The following is a 15,956-nucleotide window of genomic DNA, read 5'->3' on the forward strand; positions in this document are numbered from 1 at the left end:
AATCTGTCTAACGGATTTCAAGGGCAGTTTTTATTTAGAAAAAATTAAAAGAGATAACAAAGTGTTTTTAAATAGATTTTAATTTGGTTGAATTACTGAATGCATGTGCTTAACTGCCTTAAACACTGCTCAAAGTTTCTTATGGATAAGTGCTTGGGATGACACTTTCAAAATTATTTTTAAGTATTTTGAGTTAAACGGTTACCTTAAATTTCATCACACAGAAGCACACAATAGTTTACTGGAACTTCTGGAACACAAAGGCATACATGTTATTTCTGAAATTCTGTTTTTTTACATTGTTTCTCTAATGCTTAGTTTCCTTGTATCAGTAAATGATTTTTATAAAAATTTCAAGCTCACATAGAGTTGGCTTTCTTTATCAATAAGTTAGCTAAATGCATGAAAGAGTGATGTTTAGAAATGTCTTAAATATGGTGGGCCAAAACTACTTGTGTTCTTCTCTTATATGGACTTTATTGGCTGGTAGACCATATTTATGAAGGGTAATCATATATTAGTTAACACAAGAACTGAAGAATGTTAAGGGTTCTCTGTTATATTTCTGTTCATGTACTTTAGAATTACTGTGTGAAAAAGAAACTTAACAGGTAAGCGACCTAAAAGGATTTATCTGGGTCAGTTTAAAAATTTACTTCGTAAATGTTTTATTTTCTACACAACTATTGTTAAACTGTACTGTTAAACTGCTGTAGAAGTTGTCCTGGCAATTACTATATAACTGTCTGTTCTGCTGAAATCTTACTAATTTAACCTATTATTAGTGCATGGAGTGAAATTTTTTGATTGATGAAATTAAGATTGGTCTTAATAGCAGTGCTACTCAGGAAAAGTAAAAATGTGGAAACTGGAGGCTTTCAGAATATTTAACAGACTCTTGCATCTCCATTTCTGTTCAGTTTTGGAAGTCTAGTCCAAGCATACTTGCGGTGCAAAGGTCAGCAGTACTCAAGAAGCAACAGCAACAACAAAAGGCAGCCTCATCAGACAGTGGTTCAGAAGAGGTGAATAACATAATTTAGATTTTTAAAATATATTAAAAAAAATCTCATTGTCCCATAAGTTAGAATAAAATTAAATAAAGCCAAATTATATTCTCTTACCTGTGTAAAAGTCTGGGTTTAGCCTGTAAAAGTAACATTCAAACAACTGATGATTTTATAAAGAAAAGTATAAATATCTCTAGTTACTTGTTTTCAAGTTAATCGTGCGAAAATTATAGAAGCCTTAATTATGAAGTATTTTTAGATGCAGTACTCTGCAATACATGGTGAAAATTTTCAAGCACGCAGACCCATTTTGTATTTTTGGCTTCCTGAGTTTTGTAAAAACAGTTAAAAATGATAGAATTTTTTTTTTTTTTCAATTTCATTCTGTCTAAAGGTAGATGCTGCGGTTATGGAGTAAAAAACCTGTGTTTTGACAATTTTGTAGTAAGTTACTAGAAAAAAATTGCTGTATTTTAAGAATGACTCCTGTATTCTAGGTATTTTAAAACCTAAATCATAAACTAAAGAAACATTGACTCTGTGCAGGAGGAACATCTGTCAAGGACACTATTGATCATGAAGTGGAATTTACTTACGAAGCAGTCTTTTTCTCCTGTATTACAAAAGCTATGCAATGTAGTCACTCTTAATTTGATTGGTTTTCTGGTTTTTTTTCTGATTTAGCAGCTTATCGTTAAAACTTAAACACAGACCCTAATCACCTATTGTTACAACAGTAATTCAGTATTCTCTTTCTGAAAGATGTTTTTCAGGATAAAAGTTAATCTAAATTAAACTGAATCCCAGTGAGACTGGTTTTAGAAAAATTTGATTTTAAGAGGGTTCTTGTTTTTTCTTTGAGCATAGAGAAAGAAGAAACATTCCTGGTTCTTAAACTGGTGTTTAAATGTGAAAGAATATGGAAGGTGAGAAAGCTCTCTGGTAGAGAGAGTGTAGATTTTATTAGGATTTTGATAAAGCCATCATCTTGATTAAGTTGGGGCAGTTTAAACTATGATTTTTTTTATGTATGACATAACAATTACATAACAATAACAATGATTATTTTTTAAAACAGGGTTTCTTTTTTGATTTCCCTAAAGCTGTGCTGGCACAATGTATTCATATATGGATAAACACAGAAACAGTAGCAGTCTTTACCTCATTCTGCATTAACAGCTACACTGTGGGGAATGAAGAGGGTAAAACCTGAATAATATGCCTCCAATGTGAAAACGGGAACTGATTTGTTGTTTAATTATGTTAGAAATACTTCATTCATTTTGTAATGGTAAATTGGTGTGGTTACTTTTGCTTCACCTGCAGGACTCATCAAGTAGTGAGGATTCTGCAGATGACTCATCCAGTGAAACCAAGAAGAGAAAACATAAAGAGTAAGACATTCTTATAAGTAATTTTTTCTTTTTTGTCATAGTGATATATGCTCCAAATTAATTCTTAATTTTTCCACAATTAAAATGCTTAAGTTCCCTTTCTAATTCTTCTTGATCTTGCATTTCCAATTTTGATAAATCCTTTGGAATATTTAAAATAAACTCTAAAAGGTACATCTATATGGTATTTTTGAGCGAACAAGTGCAGTGTTGTTCAGAAACATTCATCAATGCTGTTATTTTAAAAATATTGTTGCAATTTGGTTTTGAGCTGAAGGCCCTCTCTAAAAATTCTTGTAGAAATGTGAAACTGCTTAAATAGGTTGCCTCACAACAAATTTAAGCTAGAATCTTAGTTAATGCCAAATTCTTTTTGCCTGTTTTTTAGGTTGTTGGTTTTCTTATTTTTTTCCTCAGACATGTTTAAAAGTTATCGTACTTCTGATAGTAATTAACTTCATCGACTAGCAAAGAATTTTAACCAAAAATAAGCTCATTTTAAATGATAGATCAAAAAGGATGTGAAAAGGATTATATATTGTTGTTGCGGCATTGAGAGGCGCTGACCTGTGTTTTTTATGCATGATGTGTAGAAATTTAACTGCTCTATCGTTCCTCTTCTCCCAGTTCATGAATTCCCTCATTATTGAGGGTTGCTACTATATAGAAATGGTAGTACTGATAAAGATGTATCTTTCCAGTTAAACTTGTTAAGTGTTTTGGTTTCTTAGTACCATGTTAACTCATTTCTTCATGCTGAAATTTATTTAGAGGTCCAGATTTTTTTTTGTTTTGGATTTTAAATCTACCTCTTGGTGATAGAAAACTTAGTCCAACTCCCTTTGAAGCCATTGGGCATTTTTACTTATCTGTTATTCATTGATGACAATTTATTCAGTGATCACAATTTTCTGTCTTATCAGCTGAAATAACTGTTAAAAGGTTTTTATTTCTGTGAAGTGTTGAAATTACAGTGGATACCGTATGAATGAATCCCTGATGTAAAAAAAAAAAAATTACTTTTTTGTCTTTCAATATGTACAGTGAAGACTGGCAAATGTCAGGGTCAGGGTCAGTATCAGGAACTGGTTCCGATTCTGAATCAGAGGAAGATAGGGAGAAAAGCAGTTGTGAAGAGAGTGAATCTGACTATGAGCCAAAAAACAAGGTCAAAAGCCGGAAACCTCCAAGCAGGTAAGAAGTTATTCATTTGGATACTTTGGTACTATTTCTAATAAGTTTAATTATATACTGCTGCTGTATGTTCAAATAAAGACATTAATGCTTATTAAAAAAGAGTGTTTTTAAAAGCATTGTTAACATACTGCTTTCTAGGGAATTCCTTTTCTTGTCTGCTGTAACTGAAAGTGGAGTAACTTAGCATTCATTAACTATGTAATCAGAGAGCGATACAGAAGATTTATAGTTGTCCCTGTTGTGTCATTATATTCCAGAATTAAGCCAAAAAATGGGAAGAAGAGTGCAGGACCAAAAAAGAGGCAACTTGATTCATCAGAGGATGAGGAGGAGGAAGAGGATGATGATGATGATGATTATGATAAGAGAGGATCTCGTCGCCAGGCAACAGTCAACATAAGTTACAAAGAAGCTGAAGAAACCAAGACAGATTCTGATGATTTACTGGAAGTTTGTGGAGAAGATGTCCCACAAACTGAAGAAGATGAATTTGAAACTATAGAAAAATTCATGGATAGTCGCCTTGGACGAAAAGGAGGTATTTTTCTTACTTTTTTTTTGTTGTTGTTGTTTGGGTGCGTTTTTTGTTGTTGTTGTTTGGTTTTGGGGGGCGTGGCGTTTTTTTTGTTTTGGTTTTTTTGTTGTTGGTGTCCTTAAGATCCTGTAGTATGCAGGATTCACAAACAGCTATAATTTTAAAGTTACCAAAAGTCATCTTGTTTTGTCTCATATTCATAAGGATGTTCTTTTTTAAAGTTCCTCTAAGTGTTGCAAAGTAAAATGTAGAATTTTCTACTTAAGTAGAAAACAAAAATGAAGTGGGATATAGCTCCATATAGCATAAATGCATACCATACTGTTATGCCACTGTTTTTACAGTTTAGTGATACTTGGTAAATATAAATAATATACAGTGGAGTGGAGAAAGTCCAAGGGATGACTAATAACCTGAATCTTGAAAGATGGTGTTGGCAAGGTTAAACCACTGAGGTTATGATTTCAGTTACTGCTGTACAAATTGTCTTAATACAGTGCAATGTGTGGAATGCCTACAAAATGCATCTATAATTTCAGAGGCACACTTATATATGAACTCTTGAAAGTATTTTGTGAGTTTTGGTAAGCTTTCATATTTCCAGTAGTAATGTGATGCAGTGTCTAGCAGCTCTGTGTAAGTGTTCTGAATCTGCAAATTAGGATTCTAGTTATAAAACCAAATAAAAAAAAACCCCAGCACCCAAACCCTAGGGCCCTTGCACTTCAGAGTTGCCTTTCCCCATTAGTTATACTCCGTCTCTGAAGTCTCTGACCTGTCTCAGAACTTGCACTCTTCTTCCTCTCAGTTTTCTTCTCCCATCCTGTCCTGAATTGTAGTGTATCCTGCTCCAGTGCATAATGTTATTGCTGTGGTCAGAGGCTTTGGAACTCAGCTTCTTATATTCTTCCTGCCCTGATGATGTTGCTGGTTGTGCTGTCTTGTGTTGTTGCCACTCTCTGTGGCTTTATTTGGCCCTACGTCTTTCTGGGCTCATTTCCTTACCTGTCTGTCCTCACAGAAATAAGCCTGTTTGCTGCTGCTAATAATCTTCAGCTGTGATATAGCCTGTACTTAATTACAAGTTTTCCCATTTAAGATAACAAAGGCAGACAAAGTAGACAAGTTTAGAAAGAAACAAGTTTATAGTATCCCCTAGTAGTACGTTATTGGTGTCTCAAGACTGACCAAGTATGATGTCAGATATCTTTTGCATGCTCAGAGATGAGCCTAATACAACAGAAGATGACATGCAGCATTAGTAGAGTGTTCCCTGGTGATCACTGTAAAGACTGAGAATGCAAAAAAATTCTGATGAGTAAAGCAAAGATACTATAGGTTGAGTGCAGAAGTTTTGTTTGCTCTTTTGATTCTCTTTCAAGTACTTGTCCATCTGTGTACATATCTGCCTCATAATTCTTCAAATAAGAGTAATGGCATGAGAACAGGAGACACTAGTCAACTATATACTCACCTAAAAGTATCACTAACTGCTTTCTACACTAGGTTTCTTACTGGTTAAGTTATCACAATGCACACTTAAGTCTTAAGATGTTTCTTTCTTAGCCACAGGTGCTGCAACCACCATCTATGCAATTGAGGCAGATGGTGACCCAAATGCTGGGTTTGAAAAGTCAAAAGAGCCAGGAGAAATACAGTATCTTATTAAATGGAAAGGTTGGTCACACATCCATAACACTTGGGAAACTGAGGAAACACTGAAGCAACAAAATGTTAAAGGAATGAAGAAACTGGACAACTATAAAAAAAAGGATCAGGAAACAAAACGATGGTGAATATTTTTATATAGGCTTCCTCAATACTTCTTTTGTAACAATGTAGATGTTTTATTATGTTTCTGAGACCTGTTCCCTCTTTTTGAGGGAATAATTCCAAGTGTCTGTGCAATAGAAAGACAAAATTTTAAAAAGTTGAAGCCTTCATAACGTATTACTGTAAGATGATTCCCCTGAACCTGATTTTAGTGTATATATGTTATAAATGCAGTTTTAACAAGGTGGGTAGTATTTAAAAATAATAAATGATACCTTTTACTAATTTTGTCATTATACTTTGATCAGAGTTCTTCCAGAACTTGGTACATTAGCTGTTTCAGATTGCTTTGAAGAATTGAGTTTTCTTGGTTCAAACCTGAGGTTCAAGCCTAAGAACAAAAATATGAAGGAATCCATACATTTTAATGTTGCCTTTTTGGTGTTGAGTTTTATTAATATGTTTAGTCAGAAAATACTGGTGGGATTTTTAGAAACATAATCAAAAGATTGATTCATGCAGAGTTGAGCCATGGTGAACATTAAAATTATGTAAAAATACTCTAATTCTCCATTAAAATGGAGAATTAAAATTTTAATGGAGAGTACTTTCTCCATTAAAATACTGTGAAGTACTCTACTGATCATTGAGAATAGGTGTTCTGAATTAGCTGTGTGATTGGTAACACCTGTAGCTATAGTAGTTGTGTCTCTCAGTAAGCATACTCGGTTGTTAATGATGACCTAGGTCAGATGCAACAGTTTTTGTAGTTGGAATTTCTAAGTTTTGCCTTCAGACAATCATTATAAGCAACATTCATATGATGCTTATATTCAGAGCTTTAGAGCTGCCAAATTTTCTTAGTTTTAGAACTGTACAGTGTAATAAGCTTTGCAAATTAATTCCCATTACAGGCTGAAAAATGCTTCTCCAGAAGATGTGGAATATTACAACTGCCAGCAAGAGCTTACAGATGATCTACATAAACAATATCAGATAGTGGAAAGAATAATTGGTATGTTACAAACTTGTGAACAGAAGACAGTGTTGAGAATATTCTGTATGTTCACTGCTTATATGTTGCACGTGTAATTAAGAAATTTGGTATATGAGTATTGCTCACTTTTTAATCCAAAATGAAACTTCAGGTGAAAAGTTGTCATACTGTCTGTACTATGAAGCTAGCTTATGTTGTCTTATTACCTAAAATTAGTGTTTTCATAAGATAAAGAAGTAAAATACTGATCAGGTTGCTCTGGTGCATTTCTGCAGCTCATTCAAATCAGAAATCGGCAGCTGGTTATCCAGACTACTATTGTAAATGGCAGGGTCTGCCCTATTCAGAATGTAGCTGGGAAGATGGTGCTCTCATTGCCAAAAAGTTTCAGGCACGCATTGATGAGTACTTTAGCAGAAATCAATCCAAGACGACTCCCTTTAAGGATTGTAAGGTATGTAATTTGTGGTGGTTTTATAATCATTTGTACTGGGCCTTACCGGGATGGAGTCAGTTATCTTCATAGTAGCTTGTATGACCTATGTTTTAGATATGTGACCTAAACAGTGTTGATAACACAATCAGTGTTTTGGCTATTGCTGAGCAGAGCTTGCACAGTGTCAAGGCCTTCTCTGTTCCTTGCTGTGTCCTTACTGTGAGTAGTCTGGGGGTGGGCAATGGACTGGGAGGGAACACAGACAGTACAGCTGACCTAACAGGCCAAAATGATACCCCATGCCATTTAATGTGATGATAAAACTGGGTGGGCTGAGCAGGGGTTCAAAGGTGGCTGATTTTTGGAGACATGTTGATCATCAGGCTGCTGGTGCGTTAATGCATGCCTCCCTTTCTGTCACTTGTGGATTTTTTTTTGGTTGTGGGTTTTTGGTTTGGTTGGTTGGGTGTTTTTTCCCCTTCACCCAGTAAACTCTTTATTTTGATCCACAAGTTTTCTTACTTTTGCCCTTTCAGGTATCTCACCGGTCCCACTAGGGTGGAGAGTCAGTAAGCAGCTGGGTGGTGGCTTAGCTGCCTGCCAGGTTCAAACCACCACACCAATTGTGATTAGCAACTATGTGAAAACTTTCTATGAATCCAGAGATAAGATACATATTATGAAATATTTTTGAAGGTTTTTCAGAATAGCAATAATATATACTAATGTATTACTAATGTATATGGAAGATACCATTACTAAGGTAGTTTTTTGTAGATACAAGTCCACTGTGTTTTTACTAGCATTCAAAGATGGTCTTGGGTAGTGTTGTAGTTTGTTCTAAAAGTAAATTTTGAGTGAGTTAATGCGATTCCCATTGTGAAATTCAGATTAGCAATCTAACTAATTTCTATTTGCAGAATGTGTTTTTAGACGGCCTAGTTTTTATCGATGGATGAAGACTAAACCCAGTAGATCTCTACTACTATTTTTTTTCCTGTAGGAAGACATTTTGGCATCTTTAGTCAATAGTAGGACTGACGATCAGTTTGCTTTTGACAGGTTCTAAAACAGAGGCCAAGGTTTGTTGCACTGAAGAAGCAGCCATCGTACATTGGGGGACATGAAAGTTTGGAGTTGAGAGATTATCAGTTAAATGGATTGAATTGGCTTGCTCACTCATGGTGCAAGTAAGTGTAGCCTGAAAAGAGTTTTTCTGTTTGTAAATTGTAAGCTTTTGTAAAAAATTGAGTTTCTGTTTTGGGTTTTTTTTTTGGTTTTTTTTCTTGGAAGGTGAAGGGTTTCATATAATAAGCTCAAACCAACCTAAAACAGTAGTACCAGAAAACCCAAAGCAGCTGTTCTGACATGTCAACGTTAGAATTATACTTTTAAAATTAGACTCATAAAGAGTGTTTGCAAATTTTTTATTAATTTTTTAAATATAATCAAAATTTTAAGGGGGAATGGAAATTGGTTTTATGGGAAAACAGTGGAAATAAACGTCAACATGTATAGTTGGAAAATCTTGAACTTGTATGAGTGGGTTTTATGCTGAAAAGGTAATAATTTCTTCTTGTCCAATTCCTTCCCTTCTCTATACCACTTCCCTCCTACCCCCAATTTTATATATATAAAATACTTTATTTATTTTATTTATTTATTTTTTTTAGAGGGAATAGCTGTATTCTTGCGGATGAAATGGGTCTGGGTAAAACAATACAAACAATTTCTTTTCTGAACTACCTGTTTCATGAACATCAATTGTATGGGCCTTTCCTGCTGGTCGTGCCACTTTCTACCTTGACATCTTGGCAAAGAGAGATTCAAACTTGGGCTCCTCAGATGAATGCTGTAGTTTACTTGGGAGATATAACTAGCAGAAATATGGTGAGTATTTCTCTTTGTCAGTGGAAAGGCTGGTAGATAAACATATTCCTATCCTGTGCTAATCTCAGTATTTTGGTTAGGACTGAGCCAATACTTACTGAAACAATGTGTGTTTAAGATGCAAATTGAAAACTTAAGATTTGATCTGATATAAATGTGTGTGAAAGATTTCCTTCCTTCTTAATGGCAAACAGGATTAAAAAATTTGGTCTTGCATTTGAAAACAAATTATTTTCTGACACATGATCATTTACATGGATGTAGTAAAAATAAATATGTAAGCAAGCCAGTCATGATCTTAATTTATTTTCCTGAAATGTGGTTGGTTTGTTTTCTTTGATGTATTTTCTGAATGTTACTAATCTTATCCATTAAAGTAAAAAATGTTTTGTAGAAATTCTTTGCTGTTTATTCTGAAGTTTAAACAAAATATTTTTGGAGTACGTAGGTCGGAGGTTCAGGTTTGCATATGTTAGTATGTTTTGCTTTTTTTTCGTGATCATTATTGTATGGCATTAAACAGATTGCTGCAGTACATAAATTCATCCTAGTCAACACACCTTTTTTCTCTAGCTTATAGTTCACTTTAGTTTTTTTTTGTGTGTGTATGTATAGATAAGAACTCATGAATGGATGCATCCACAGACCAAACGATTAAAATTTAACATACTTCTAACAACGTATGAAATCTTGCTTAAGGATAAGGTAATCACATTTCTTCAGAGATATAAGAATAATTCCTGCATTGTAGAACTCTCTTTAGACTTACATATATTTGGGTTGTGGGCCCTTGCATTTATGGATGCTGATAGCTTTTGCTTTTTGAACTATGACAGTGCATGGTTGGAGTTTTGGGATTTTTTCTGCGCATGGCTTGTTGGTGGGGGTGGGGCTTAAGCACTTCTTGATTTTCTGTATCTGTGGTGAGGCTTTCAGTCTTTTTCCATTTTGTTAAGCAGGTAGCACTTCTTTTTCTTTAGTTTGCTTGGGACTTGCATTCTGGAATAATCTCCCATCTTCAGTAGCTCTACTTTGCAGACTACTGTCAAGGAGCTGAAAAAGAGCCTAACCCCAGACATGATTCAGAGCTCTGAAATTCCATGTAGTTTTTCCTTTGTTATTGTGCATACAATAGTATGTATACCTGTATTAATACGGTCTCCATAGTGGTAGCACACAGAGTTACTGTTAGTCCTTCTAACAATATGTGGAGATTTTTATAGATAGTCAAGAAACAGAAGATTTTTACTTCATTTGTTTGTACATGCTGGGAAGAAGAGGTCAATAGTGATTTTTTTCTGTCATGTTAAAATTAGCGTGGGTCAGGCTTCTGGCCATTTTCTTCTTTTTAAACTTTAATTATGCAACGTGTGTTTGTATAACATGTCCCCCCTCATCCATTTTTTTTTAAGTCATTCCTTGGTGGTCTGAATTGGGCATTCATAGGAGTTGACGAAGCTCATCGTTTAAAAAATGACGACTCTCTTCTGTACAAGACTTTGATAGACTTTAAGTCTAACCATCGACTTCTTATTACTGGAACCCCTTTGCAAAACTCCCTGAAAGAGCTTTGGTCTTTGTTGCACTTCATCATGCCAGAAAAGTAAGAGAATTTTGCATGATTCTTTTTAAGATTTTTTGGTCAAGGTTGTTACTGTGAAATAGTGTAGTGATCTGAGAATTGATAGAGAATCATACTGAAAGATAATTTAAATGTTTTATATCAAAGTAGATGCAGATATGTTTTCATTAAATAATGGTGGTAACAGTTGTCACCTTTTTTCATTTTAACAATCCACAGACATCAGTGTATCACAGTGATCAATACATGGGTGAAGACCTGGAAAAAAGGCTTCATCTTAGCCTAAGAGGAGAACAGTATGGGGAAATTTACTCTTGAGAAAATAGAAGGGAATCTTTTCTGTGTTAGTACTGTTAATGAAAACAAACTCATATGAAGATTTGCAATACCTTGTAGTTCAGTTACACAGCTGGTTTTCCTGTATGGTTTGCATACAGTAAGCTTACTGTGTTGACCTTATTTTGTACTCACTTCTGTTTATACCTCAGATAAATTATAGCTCATATGTGAAAGCACATGTTCCTGTCAGGCGTACTGTAAATGCCAGGATCATAGCTCTTTTTAGTTTGAGCTATGGATTGTACTGTCTGCTTCAGAACCTTACAAGCAGAGACACTATGGTCTAGTACCTATTCTTCATTTGATGGTGAAGTCTGTTCTAGTTTGTGGCATAGAGGACAGTTATGCTTTAGATAGACAACAGAAGCTGCAAAACATACATTAAGTAGTCTCTTGTTCTCTTGCACACCCTCCAGCTATGCAAGTGGGGTTTTTTTATACTTCTTTTGATAAACGTATAATAACGGAATTTCTGCAACCATCTAGGGGAGTATCCTTGCAGAAGAAGAGATATGTTGCATTTCCACTGGGGAAGTTAAGATTTAATTCTGTAAATGTTGGGTTTTTTTAAATTCCTTTCTCTATATAAATAAAAAGGCAAAGTATTTGGAATTTCTTGTCAGATGAAAATTCAGAAATTGGCTAAATTAAACAGAAGGGAAGAAATCCATATGTGTGTGCGCACTCTTGTGTTTAACACATTCTGTGTTTGTGTTTTCTTACTTGATTTTTTTCTTCTTCAGGTCATTCACAGCATGTTGTGTTCATTCTTTGTTTTGTTGAAGGTTTTCCTCCTGGGAAGATTTTGAAGAGGAGCATGGCAAAGGGAGAGAGTATGGTTATGCAAGTCTTCATAAAGAACTTGAACCATTTCTGCTGAGAAGAGTTAAAAAAGATGTAGAAAAGTCTTTACCTGCTAAAGTTGAGCAAATTCTGAGGATGGAAATGAGTGCATTACAGAAGCAATATTACAAGTAACAACACTTTTTAAGTTGAGCTCTTTCAGTGATACATCTACAAGCAATTTACTGAAATATAATAGTTTTTATAATGCAGTTTGAACTTCAGGCTTCTAGGGTTTCACAGCAGTAAAATTCTTGAAGCAAGGGCTCAAGAATTACACTGGTCTAATGTCATATAGCTTTTGTTTGGGATGTTTGTACATTTTGTGGCGGATCTGCTTTTTCCTTTGGCTTGATTATATTGTGAGAGCTTACATCTGTCTTGCTTTCACGTATGATTAGAAATTACTTACATTGTACATCTTACACTATAGGTGGATTTTAACGAGGAATTATAAAGCCCTCAGTAAAGGTTCAAAAGGCAGTACCTCAGGCTTTTTGAACATCATGATGGAACTCAAGAAGTGTTGTAACCATTGCTACCTCATTAAACCACCAGATGATAATGAATTTTATAATAAACAGGAGGCTTTACAGGTAATGACACTTTTATATATATATATAAAAGTTCTCTTTTACATCTGTAATATTTACACAGTTTTATGGTGCTCTGGAAGTTTATTCATTCTAAGTGAAGTAGATTAAGAAATGACAGGTTCTCTGGAAAACATGCATATTTTACAGGAAAGTGAATTGATTCTTGTTTCTTTATTAGAAATGAGTAATTGACACATAATTGACTAAATATTCCCAATTTTAATTACAATCAAAGTAAAAAGGAAATAGTTTGAAACAGGGTGTGTATTTTCATGCAAAATAAACCTACCAAAGTAAAATAAAACAGCTAAGAGGGTAAATATAATGTGAGTGGAAATGCACGTGACTGGCAGTGCTATACCAGCAATCTATGTGATAGGAGGAACTGATCTACAGAATACTTTGAAGCTTTTTTTGTAGTCAAATACTGTTTTCTGTATGCCTGCAAACAACCAAAGTGAAAGGAAATGGTAGTAATGAGCATCAAAAGCTCCGTCTGCTTTTGCTACTTCTTGTAACAGTTGAAACTGTTGTAACAGGTAAACCCAGTTACCATCATTACCAAAGATGGTATGCTGTTTCTTCTGGTTTTTTAAGATTAATACTTGTACTAGATCTGTTGAGGATTATCTGTTGAGCAACAGATAAGAAGACTGTTGTTATTGATGCAGTTTATACCAACATAAATATTTCTAAAGGTTTTTTCCCTGTAATTTTTCAAGTTCATAAATACCTTTCTAAAGCTACTAGTTTGTGCAGTGACAAATATTTTTCTCCTTTTTGGCATTAAGAGTAAAAGCACCTAACTAAATTGAGCATTCCCCAAACTTCTGTCCCAAGCATCTTCACATAACATTTTTAACATAAAATTTCACATTTGCTTGGGTTTCTGTTCTAAGAAGGTTTAACAAGCTTTAGATGGGTTACAGTGTTAGGCACCACAAATAAAATTCTTCTGACTTTATCTTGTGCTAAAGAGAAGCTTGATTGGTAGGTTTTGTTTAAAATACTTCGAGAAATAAGCAGCAGTACCTGTTCCTTTTCAAAAGATGTAAGGTGAAGAGAAAGTAGTACCAAGATAGTTGTTTTGTTTTTTTTTTTTTCTCAGTCTTAGATTTCACTGGTTACTGAGTTCAATTTTTTACTTTGCAGAAAAGAATTTGGGTCTACGTCATAACTGCTTACATTCTTAAGCCCATACATTTACTTCATCTTTTGATGAGATGTTAAGATATGACTTTAAAAGGGAACTGAGCATATCCCTTTTGTGAGTTCGTAATCCTGTTGATTTCAGTTAGAATCAACTAAAATCAGAGTAAACTTTTTCAGTTAATGCTGCATACTAGTAAGATGATATAGCAGTGATGTCTTCTTCTTGTGTTTGGGCTTTTTTTGTGTGGGGTTGTGGGGGGGGGTTGTTTTGGGTTTTTTTGGTTGGTTGGTCTGTTTTTTATGGGATTTTTTTTTTTTTTTTTTTTTTTTTAGTTTTAGGAGATTACATATTATATGCACATCTTAAATTATGAAATTCTTCAGAAATGTCAGATTTTGCCTTTTTTGCCCCTTTTTTCTTCCCTCAGCAGTAGAAGGAAAAGCAAAACTTGAATGTCTAACCAACTGTTGTGTATATTAATGCTGAGATGAACTTATTTCTTAATACGTATTTCTTGGATTTTGTAGCATTTAATACGTAGCAGCGGGAAACTAATCCTTCTTGACAAGCTACTGATTCGTCTGCGAGAACGTGGCAACAGAGTCCTGATTTTCTCACAGATGGTGAGGATGCTGGACATCCTAGCAGAATATCTGAAGTATCGTCAGTTTCCCTTTCAAGTAAGAATCTTGGTGGCAGTAGCCAAGAAGCTTTGATCTTGAATATTAGAAAAATCTTTTCTTGTTCTGAGGGTGACAGTTTGTTCAGAGGGTATGAGCTCTGTGACATTCAGAAGCCACCTACCTAGACATGATGCTGGGCAACCTGCTTTTGCTGTCTCCAGTTAAGTTGGGGAGTTAGAAAATATCACCTCCAGAGGTCCCTTCCAACCTCATCTGTTTTGTAAATATGATCTGTATCACTTTGCTTAAGAAAAGATGCAAGAAAACGTTCTCTTTTGATAAAATCTGGCAGTTGCTATATGCTAAGTAATAATTTGATGTTAAATAGATGAATTTAAAAAATACAAGAATTGATGCATCACAGGTTTTCTTTTTTTCTTCACATAACAGGTTTGGCATTTGAGAATTTGGGGTGCTCTGATTTTGAATGTAGTATAAGAATTACTTTTTAACTGTAGCATTCAATCTCTTTAGAGACTTGACGGATCAATAAAAGGGGAATTGAGGAAACAAGCACTGGATCATTTTAATGCAGAAGGTTCAGAGGTATGATATTTTTTTCCTGAGTAATCTGTTTTATTTTTTTCCTTAAAAATACAGAAAAGCATTGCACAAAAACGGAGGCTGAGGGAAGTGAGGAATATATCAATATTGTTGAAAATTCATTGTTACTGCCTAGACTATAAGGTTTACATCTGCTAACTTTTTACTCTGAGGTTAAGTAAAAAAACACATTAACTACATCATTCAATAAATGCAATTTGCATAATTTGTTTTTTTCTGAAGCTCTATATCAACGTAATTTTAATTACTATATAAATGCTGCAGAAATTCAACCTCTGCTTTGAACTTAAACCAACAGCGTTTACAAGAGCTTTGAACTTAAAGCAGGTAGCATCAAAAACATCCATTGGCAGTGGGCAGAACTATGTTCTTTGTATATATTCTTGCATGAACAGCTATCTGTAACTTTTTCAAGTGTGGGTTCTGTTTTCCTCATTTGTTGCTACCTGCTTAACTTGCCCTAGAAGAAATACTAAATAACAGATTTCTAGATATTCCTTGTGAGCAACCCGTGAATGTATAAGTGTCTGTCACAGAGTCTTTCTTTTTTGCATTAGTATTCCTGATATGCAAGCCATTCCATACCTTTGATCAGCTTTAATTTTTTGTCCTACAGTGGCAGATTTGGGGAAATGAAGGTGGTTCTTTTTTTTTTTTTTTTTTCATTAAATCAGTAATTAAACCATAGTATTTGCCAGTTGCTGCTCCAGCTTGTTTCTGCTATGATGGAGGGAGAAGGACTTAACTTCATAAACTGAACTTCAGACATTTGTTAAATACAGAAGTTAATTCTGTTTCAGATTTCTAGCATAGACATCAGTGCCTTTTTCTGAAATCTTTGCAGTTACGTTGTACCTTTTTGAGATTCGGAGGAATTTGAACTTCGTGCATTTAAAAAATGGAGGCAAATTGTTCATTTATGCAGCAACAAAATTGTGTTCTCAGTTTTGTATTTTATTTCTTT

At 34.4% G+C, this 15,956-nt stretch overlaps 1 protein-coding gene across 5 annotated transcripts in view; it reads left to right on the top strand.

Annotated features, from left to right (window-relative positions):
• Positions 1 to 15,956, top strand: part of CHD1 (chromodomain helicase DNA binding protein 1) — a 57,239-nt gene that overhangs the window by 22,471 nt on the left and 18,812 nt on the right. For all 5 annotated transcript variants that reach the window (XM_065661284.1, XM_065661283.1, XM_065661280.1 and 2 more), the window contains exons 4-18: positions 921 to 1,025; positions 2,337 to 2,404; positions 3,449 to 3,598; positions 3,859 to 4,139; positions 5,703 to 5,928; positions 6,824 to 6,924; positions 7,182 to 7,360; positions 8,405 to 8,532; positions 9,016 to 9,232; positions 9,848 to 9,937; positions 10,645 to 10,835; positions 11,939 to 12,127; positions 12,430 to 12,592; positions 14,273 to 14,425; positions 14,903 to 14,974. In XM_065661284.1, coding sequence (XP_065517356.1) covers positions 921 to 1,025; positions 2,337 to 2,404; positions 3,449 to 3,598; positions 3,859 to 4,139; positions 5,703 to 5,928; positions 6,824 to 6,924; positions 7,182 to 7,360; positions 8,405 to 8,532; positions 9,016 to 9,232; positions 9,848 to 9,937; positions 10,645 to 10,835; positions 11,939 to 12,127; positions 12,430 to 12,592; positions 14,273 to 14,425; positions 14,903 to 14,974 — 2,313 coding nt within the window. The remainder of the gene's footprint in view (positions 1 to 920; positions 1,026 to 2,336; positions 2,405 to 3,448; positions 3,599 to 3,858; positions 4,140 to 5,702; positions 5,929 to 6,823; positions 6,925 to 7,181; positions 7,361 to 8,404; positions 8,533 to 9,015; positions 9,233 to 9,847; positions 9,938 to 10,644; positions 10,836 to 11,938; positions 12,128 to 12,429; positions 12,593 to 14,272; positions 14,426 to 14,902; positions 14,975 to 15,956) is intronic.

Source organism: Lathamus discolor, chromosome Z (genome assembly GCF_037157495.1).
Source record: "Lathamus discolor isolate bLatDis1 chromosome Z, bLatDis1.hap1, whole genome shotgun sequence".
NCBI classification, from domain to species: domain Eukaryota; kingdom Metazoa; phylum Chordata; class Aves; order Psittaciformes; family Psittacidae; genus Lathamus; species Lathamus discolor.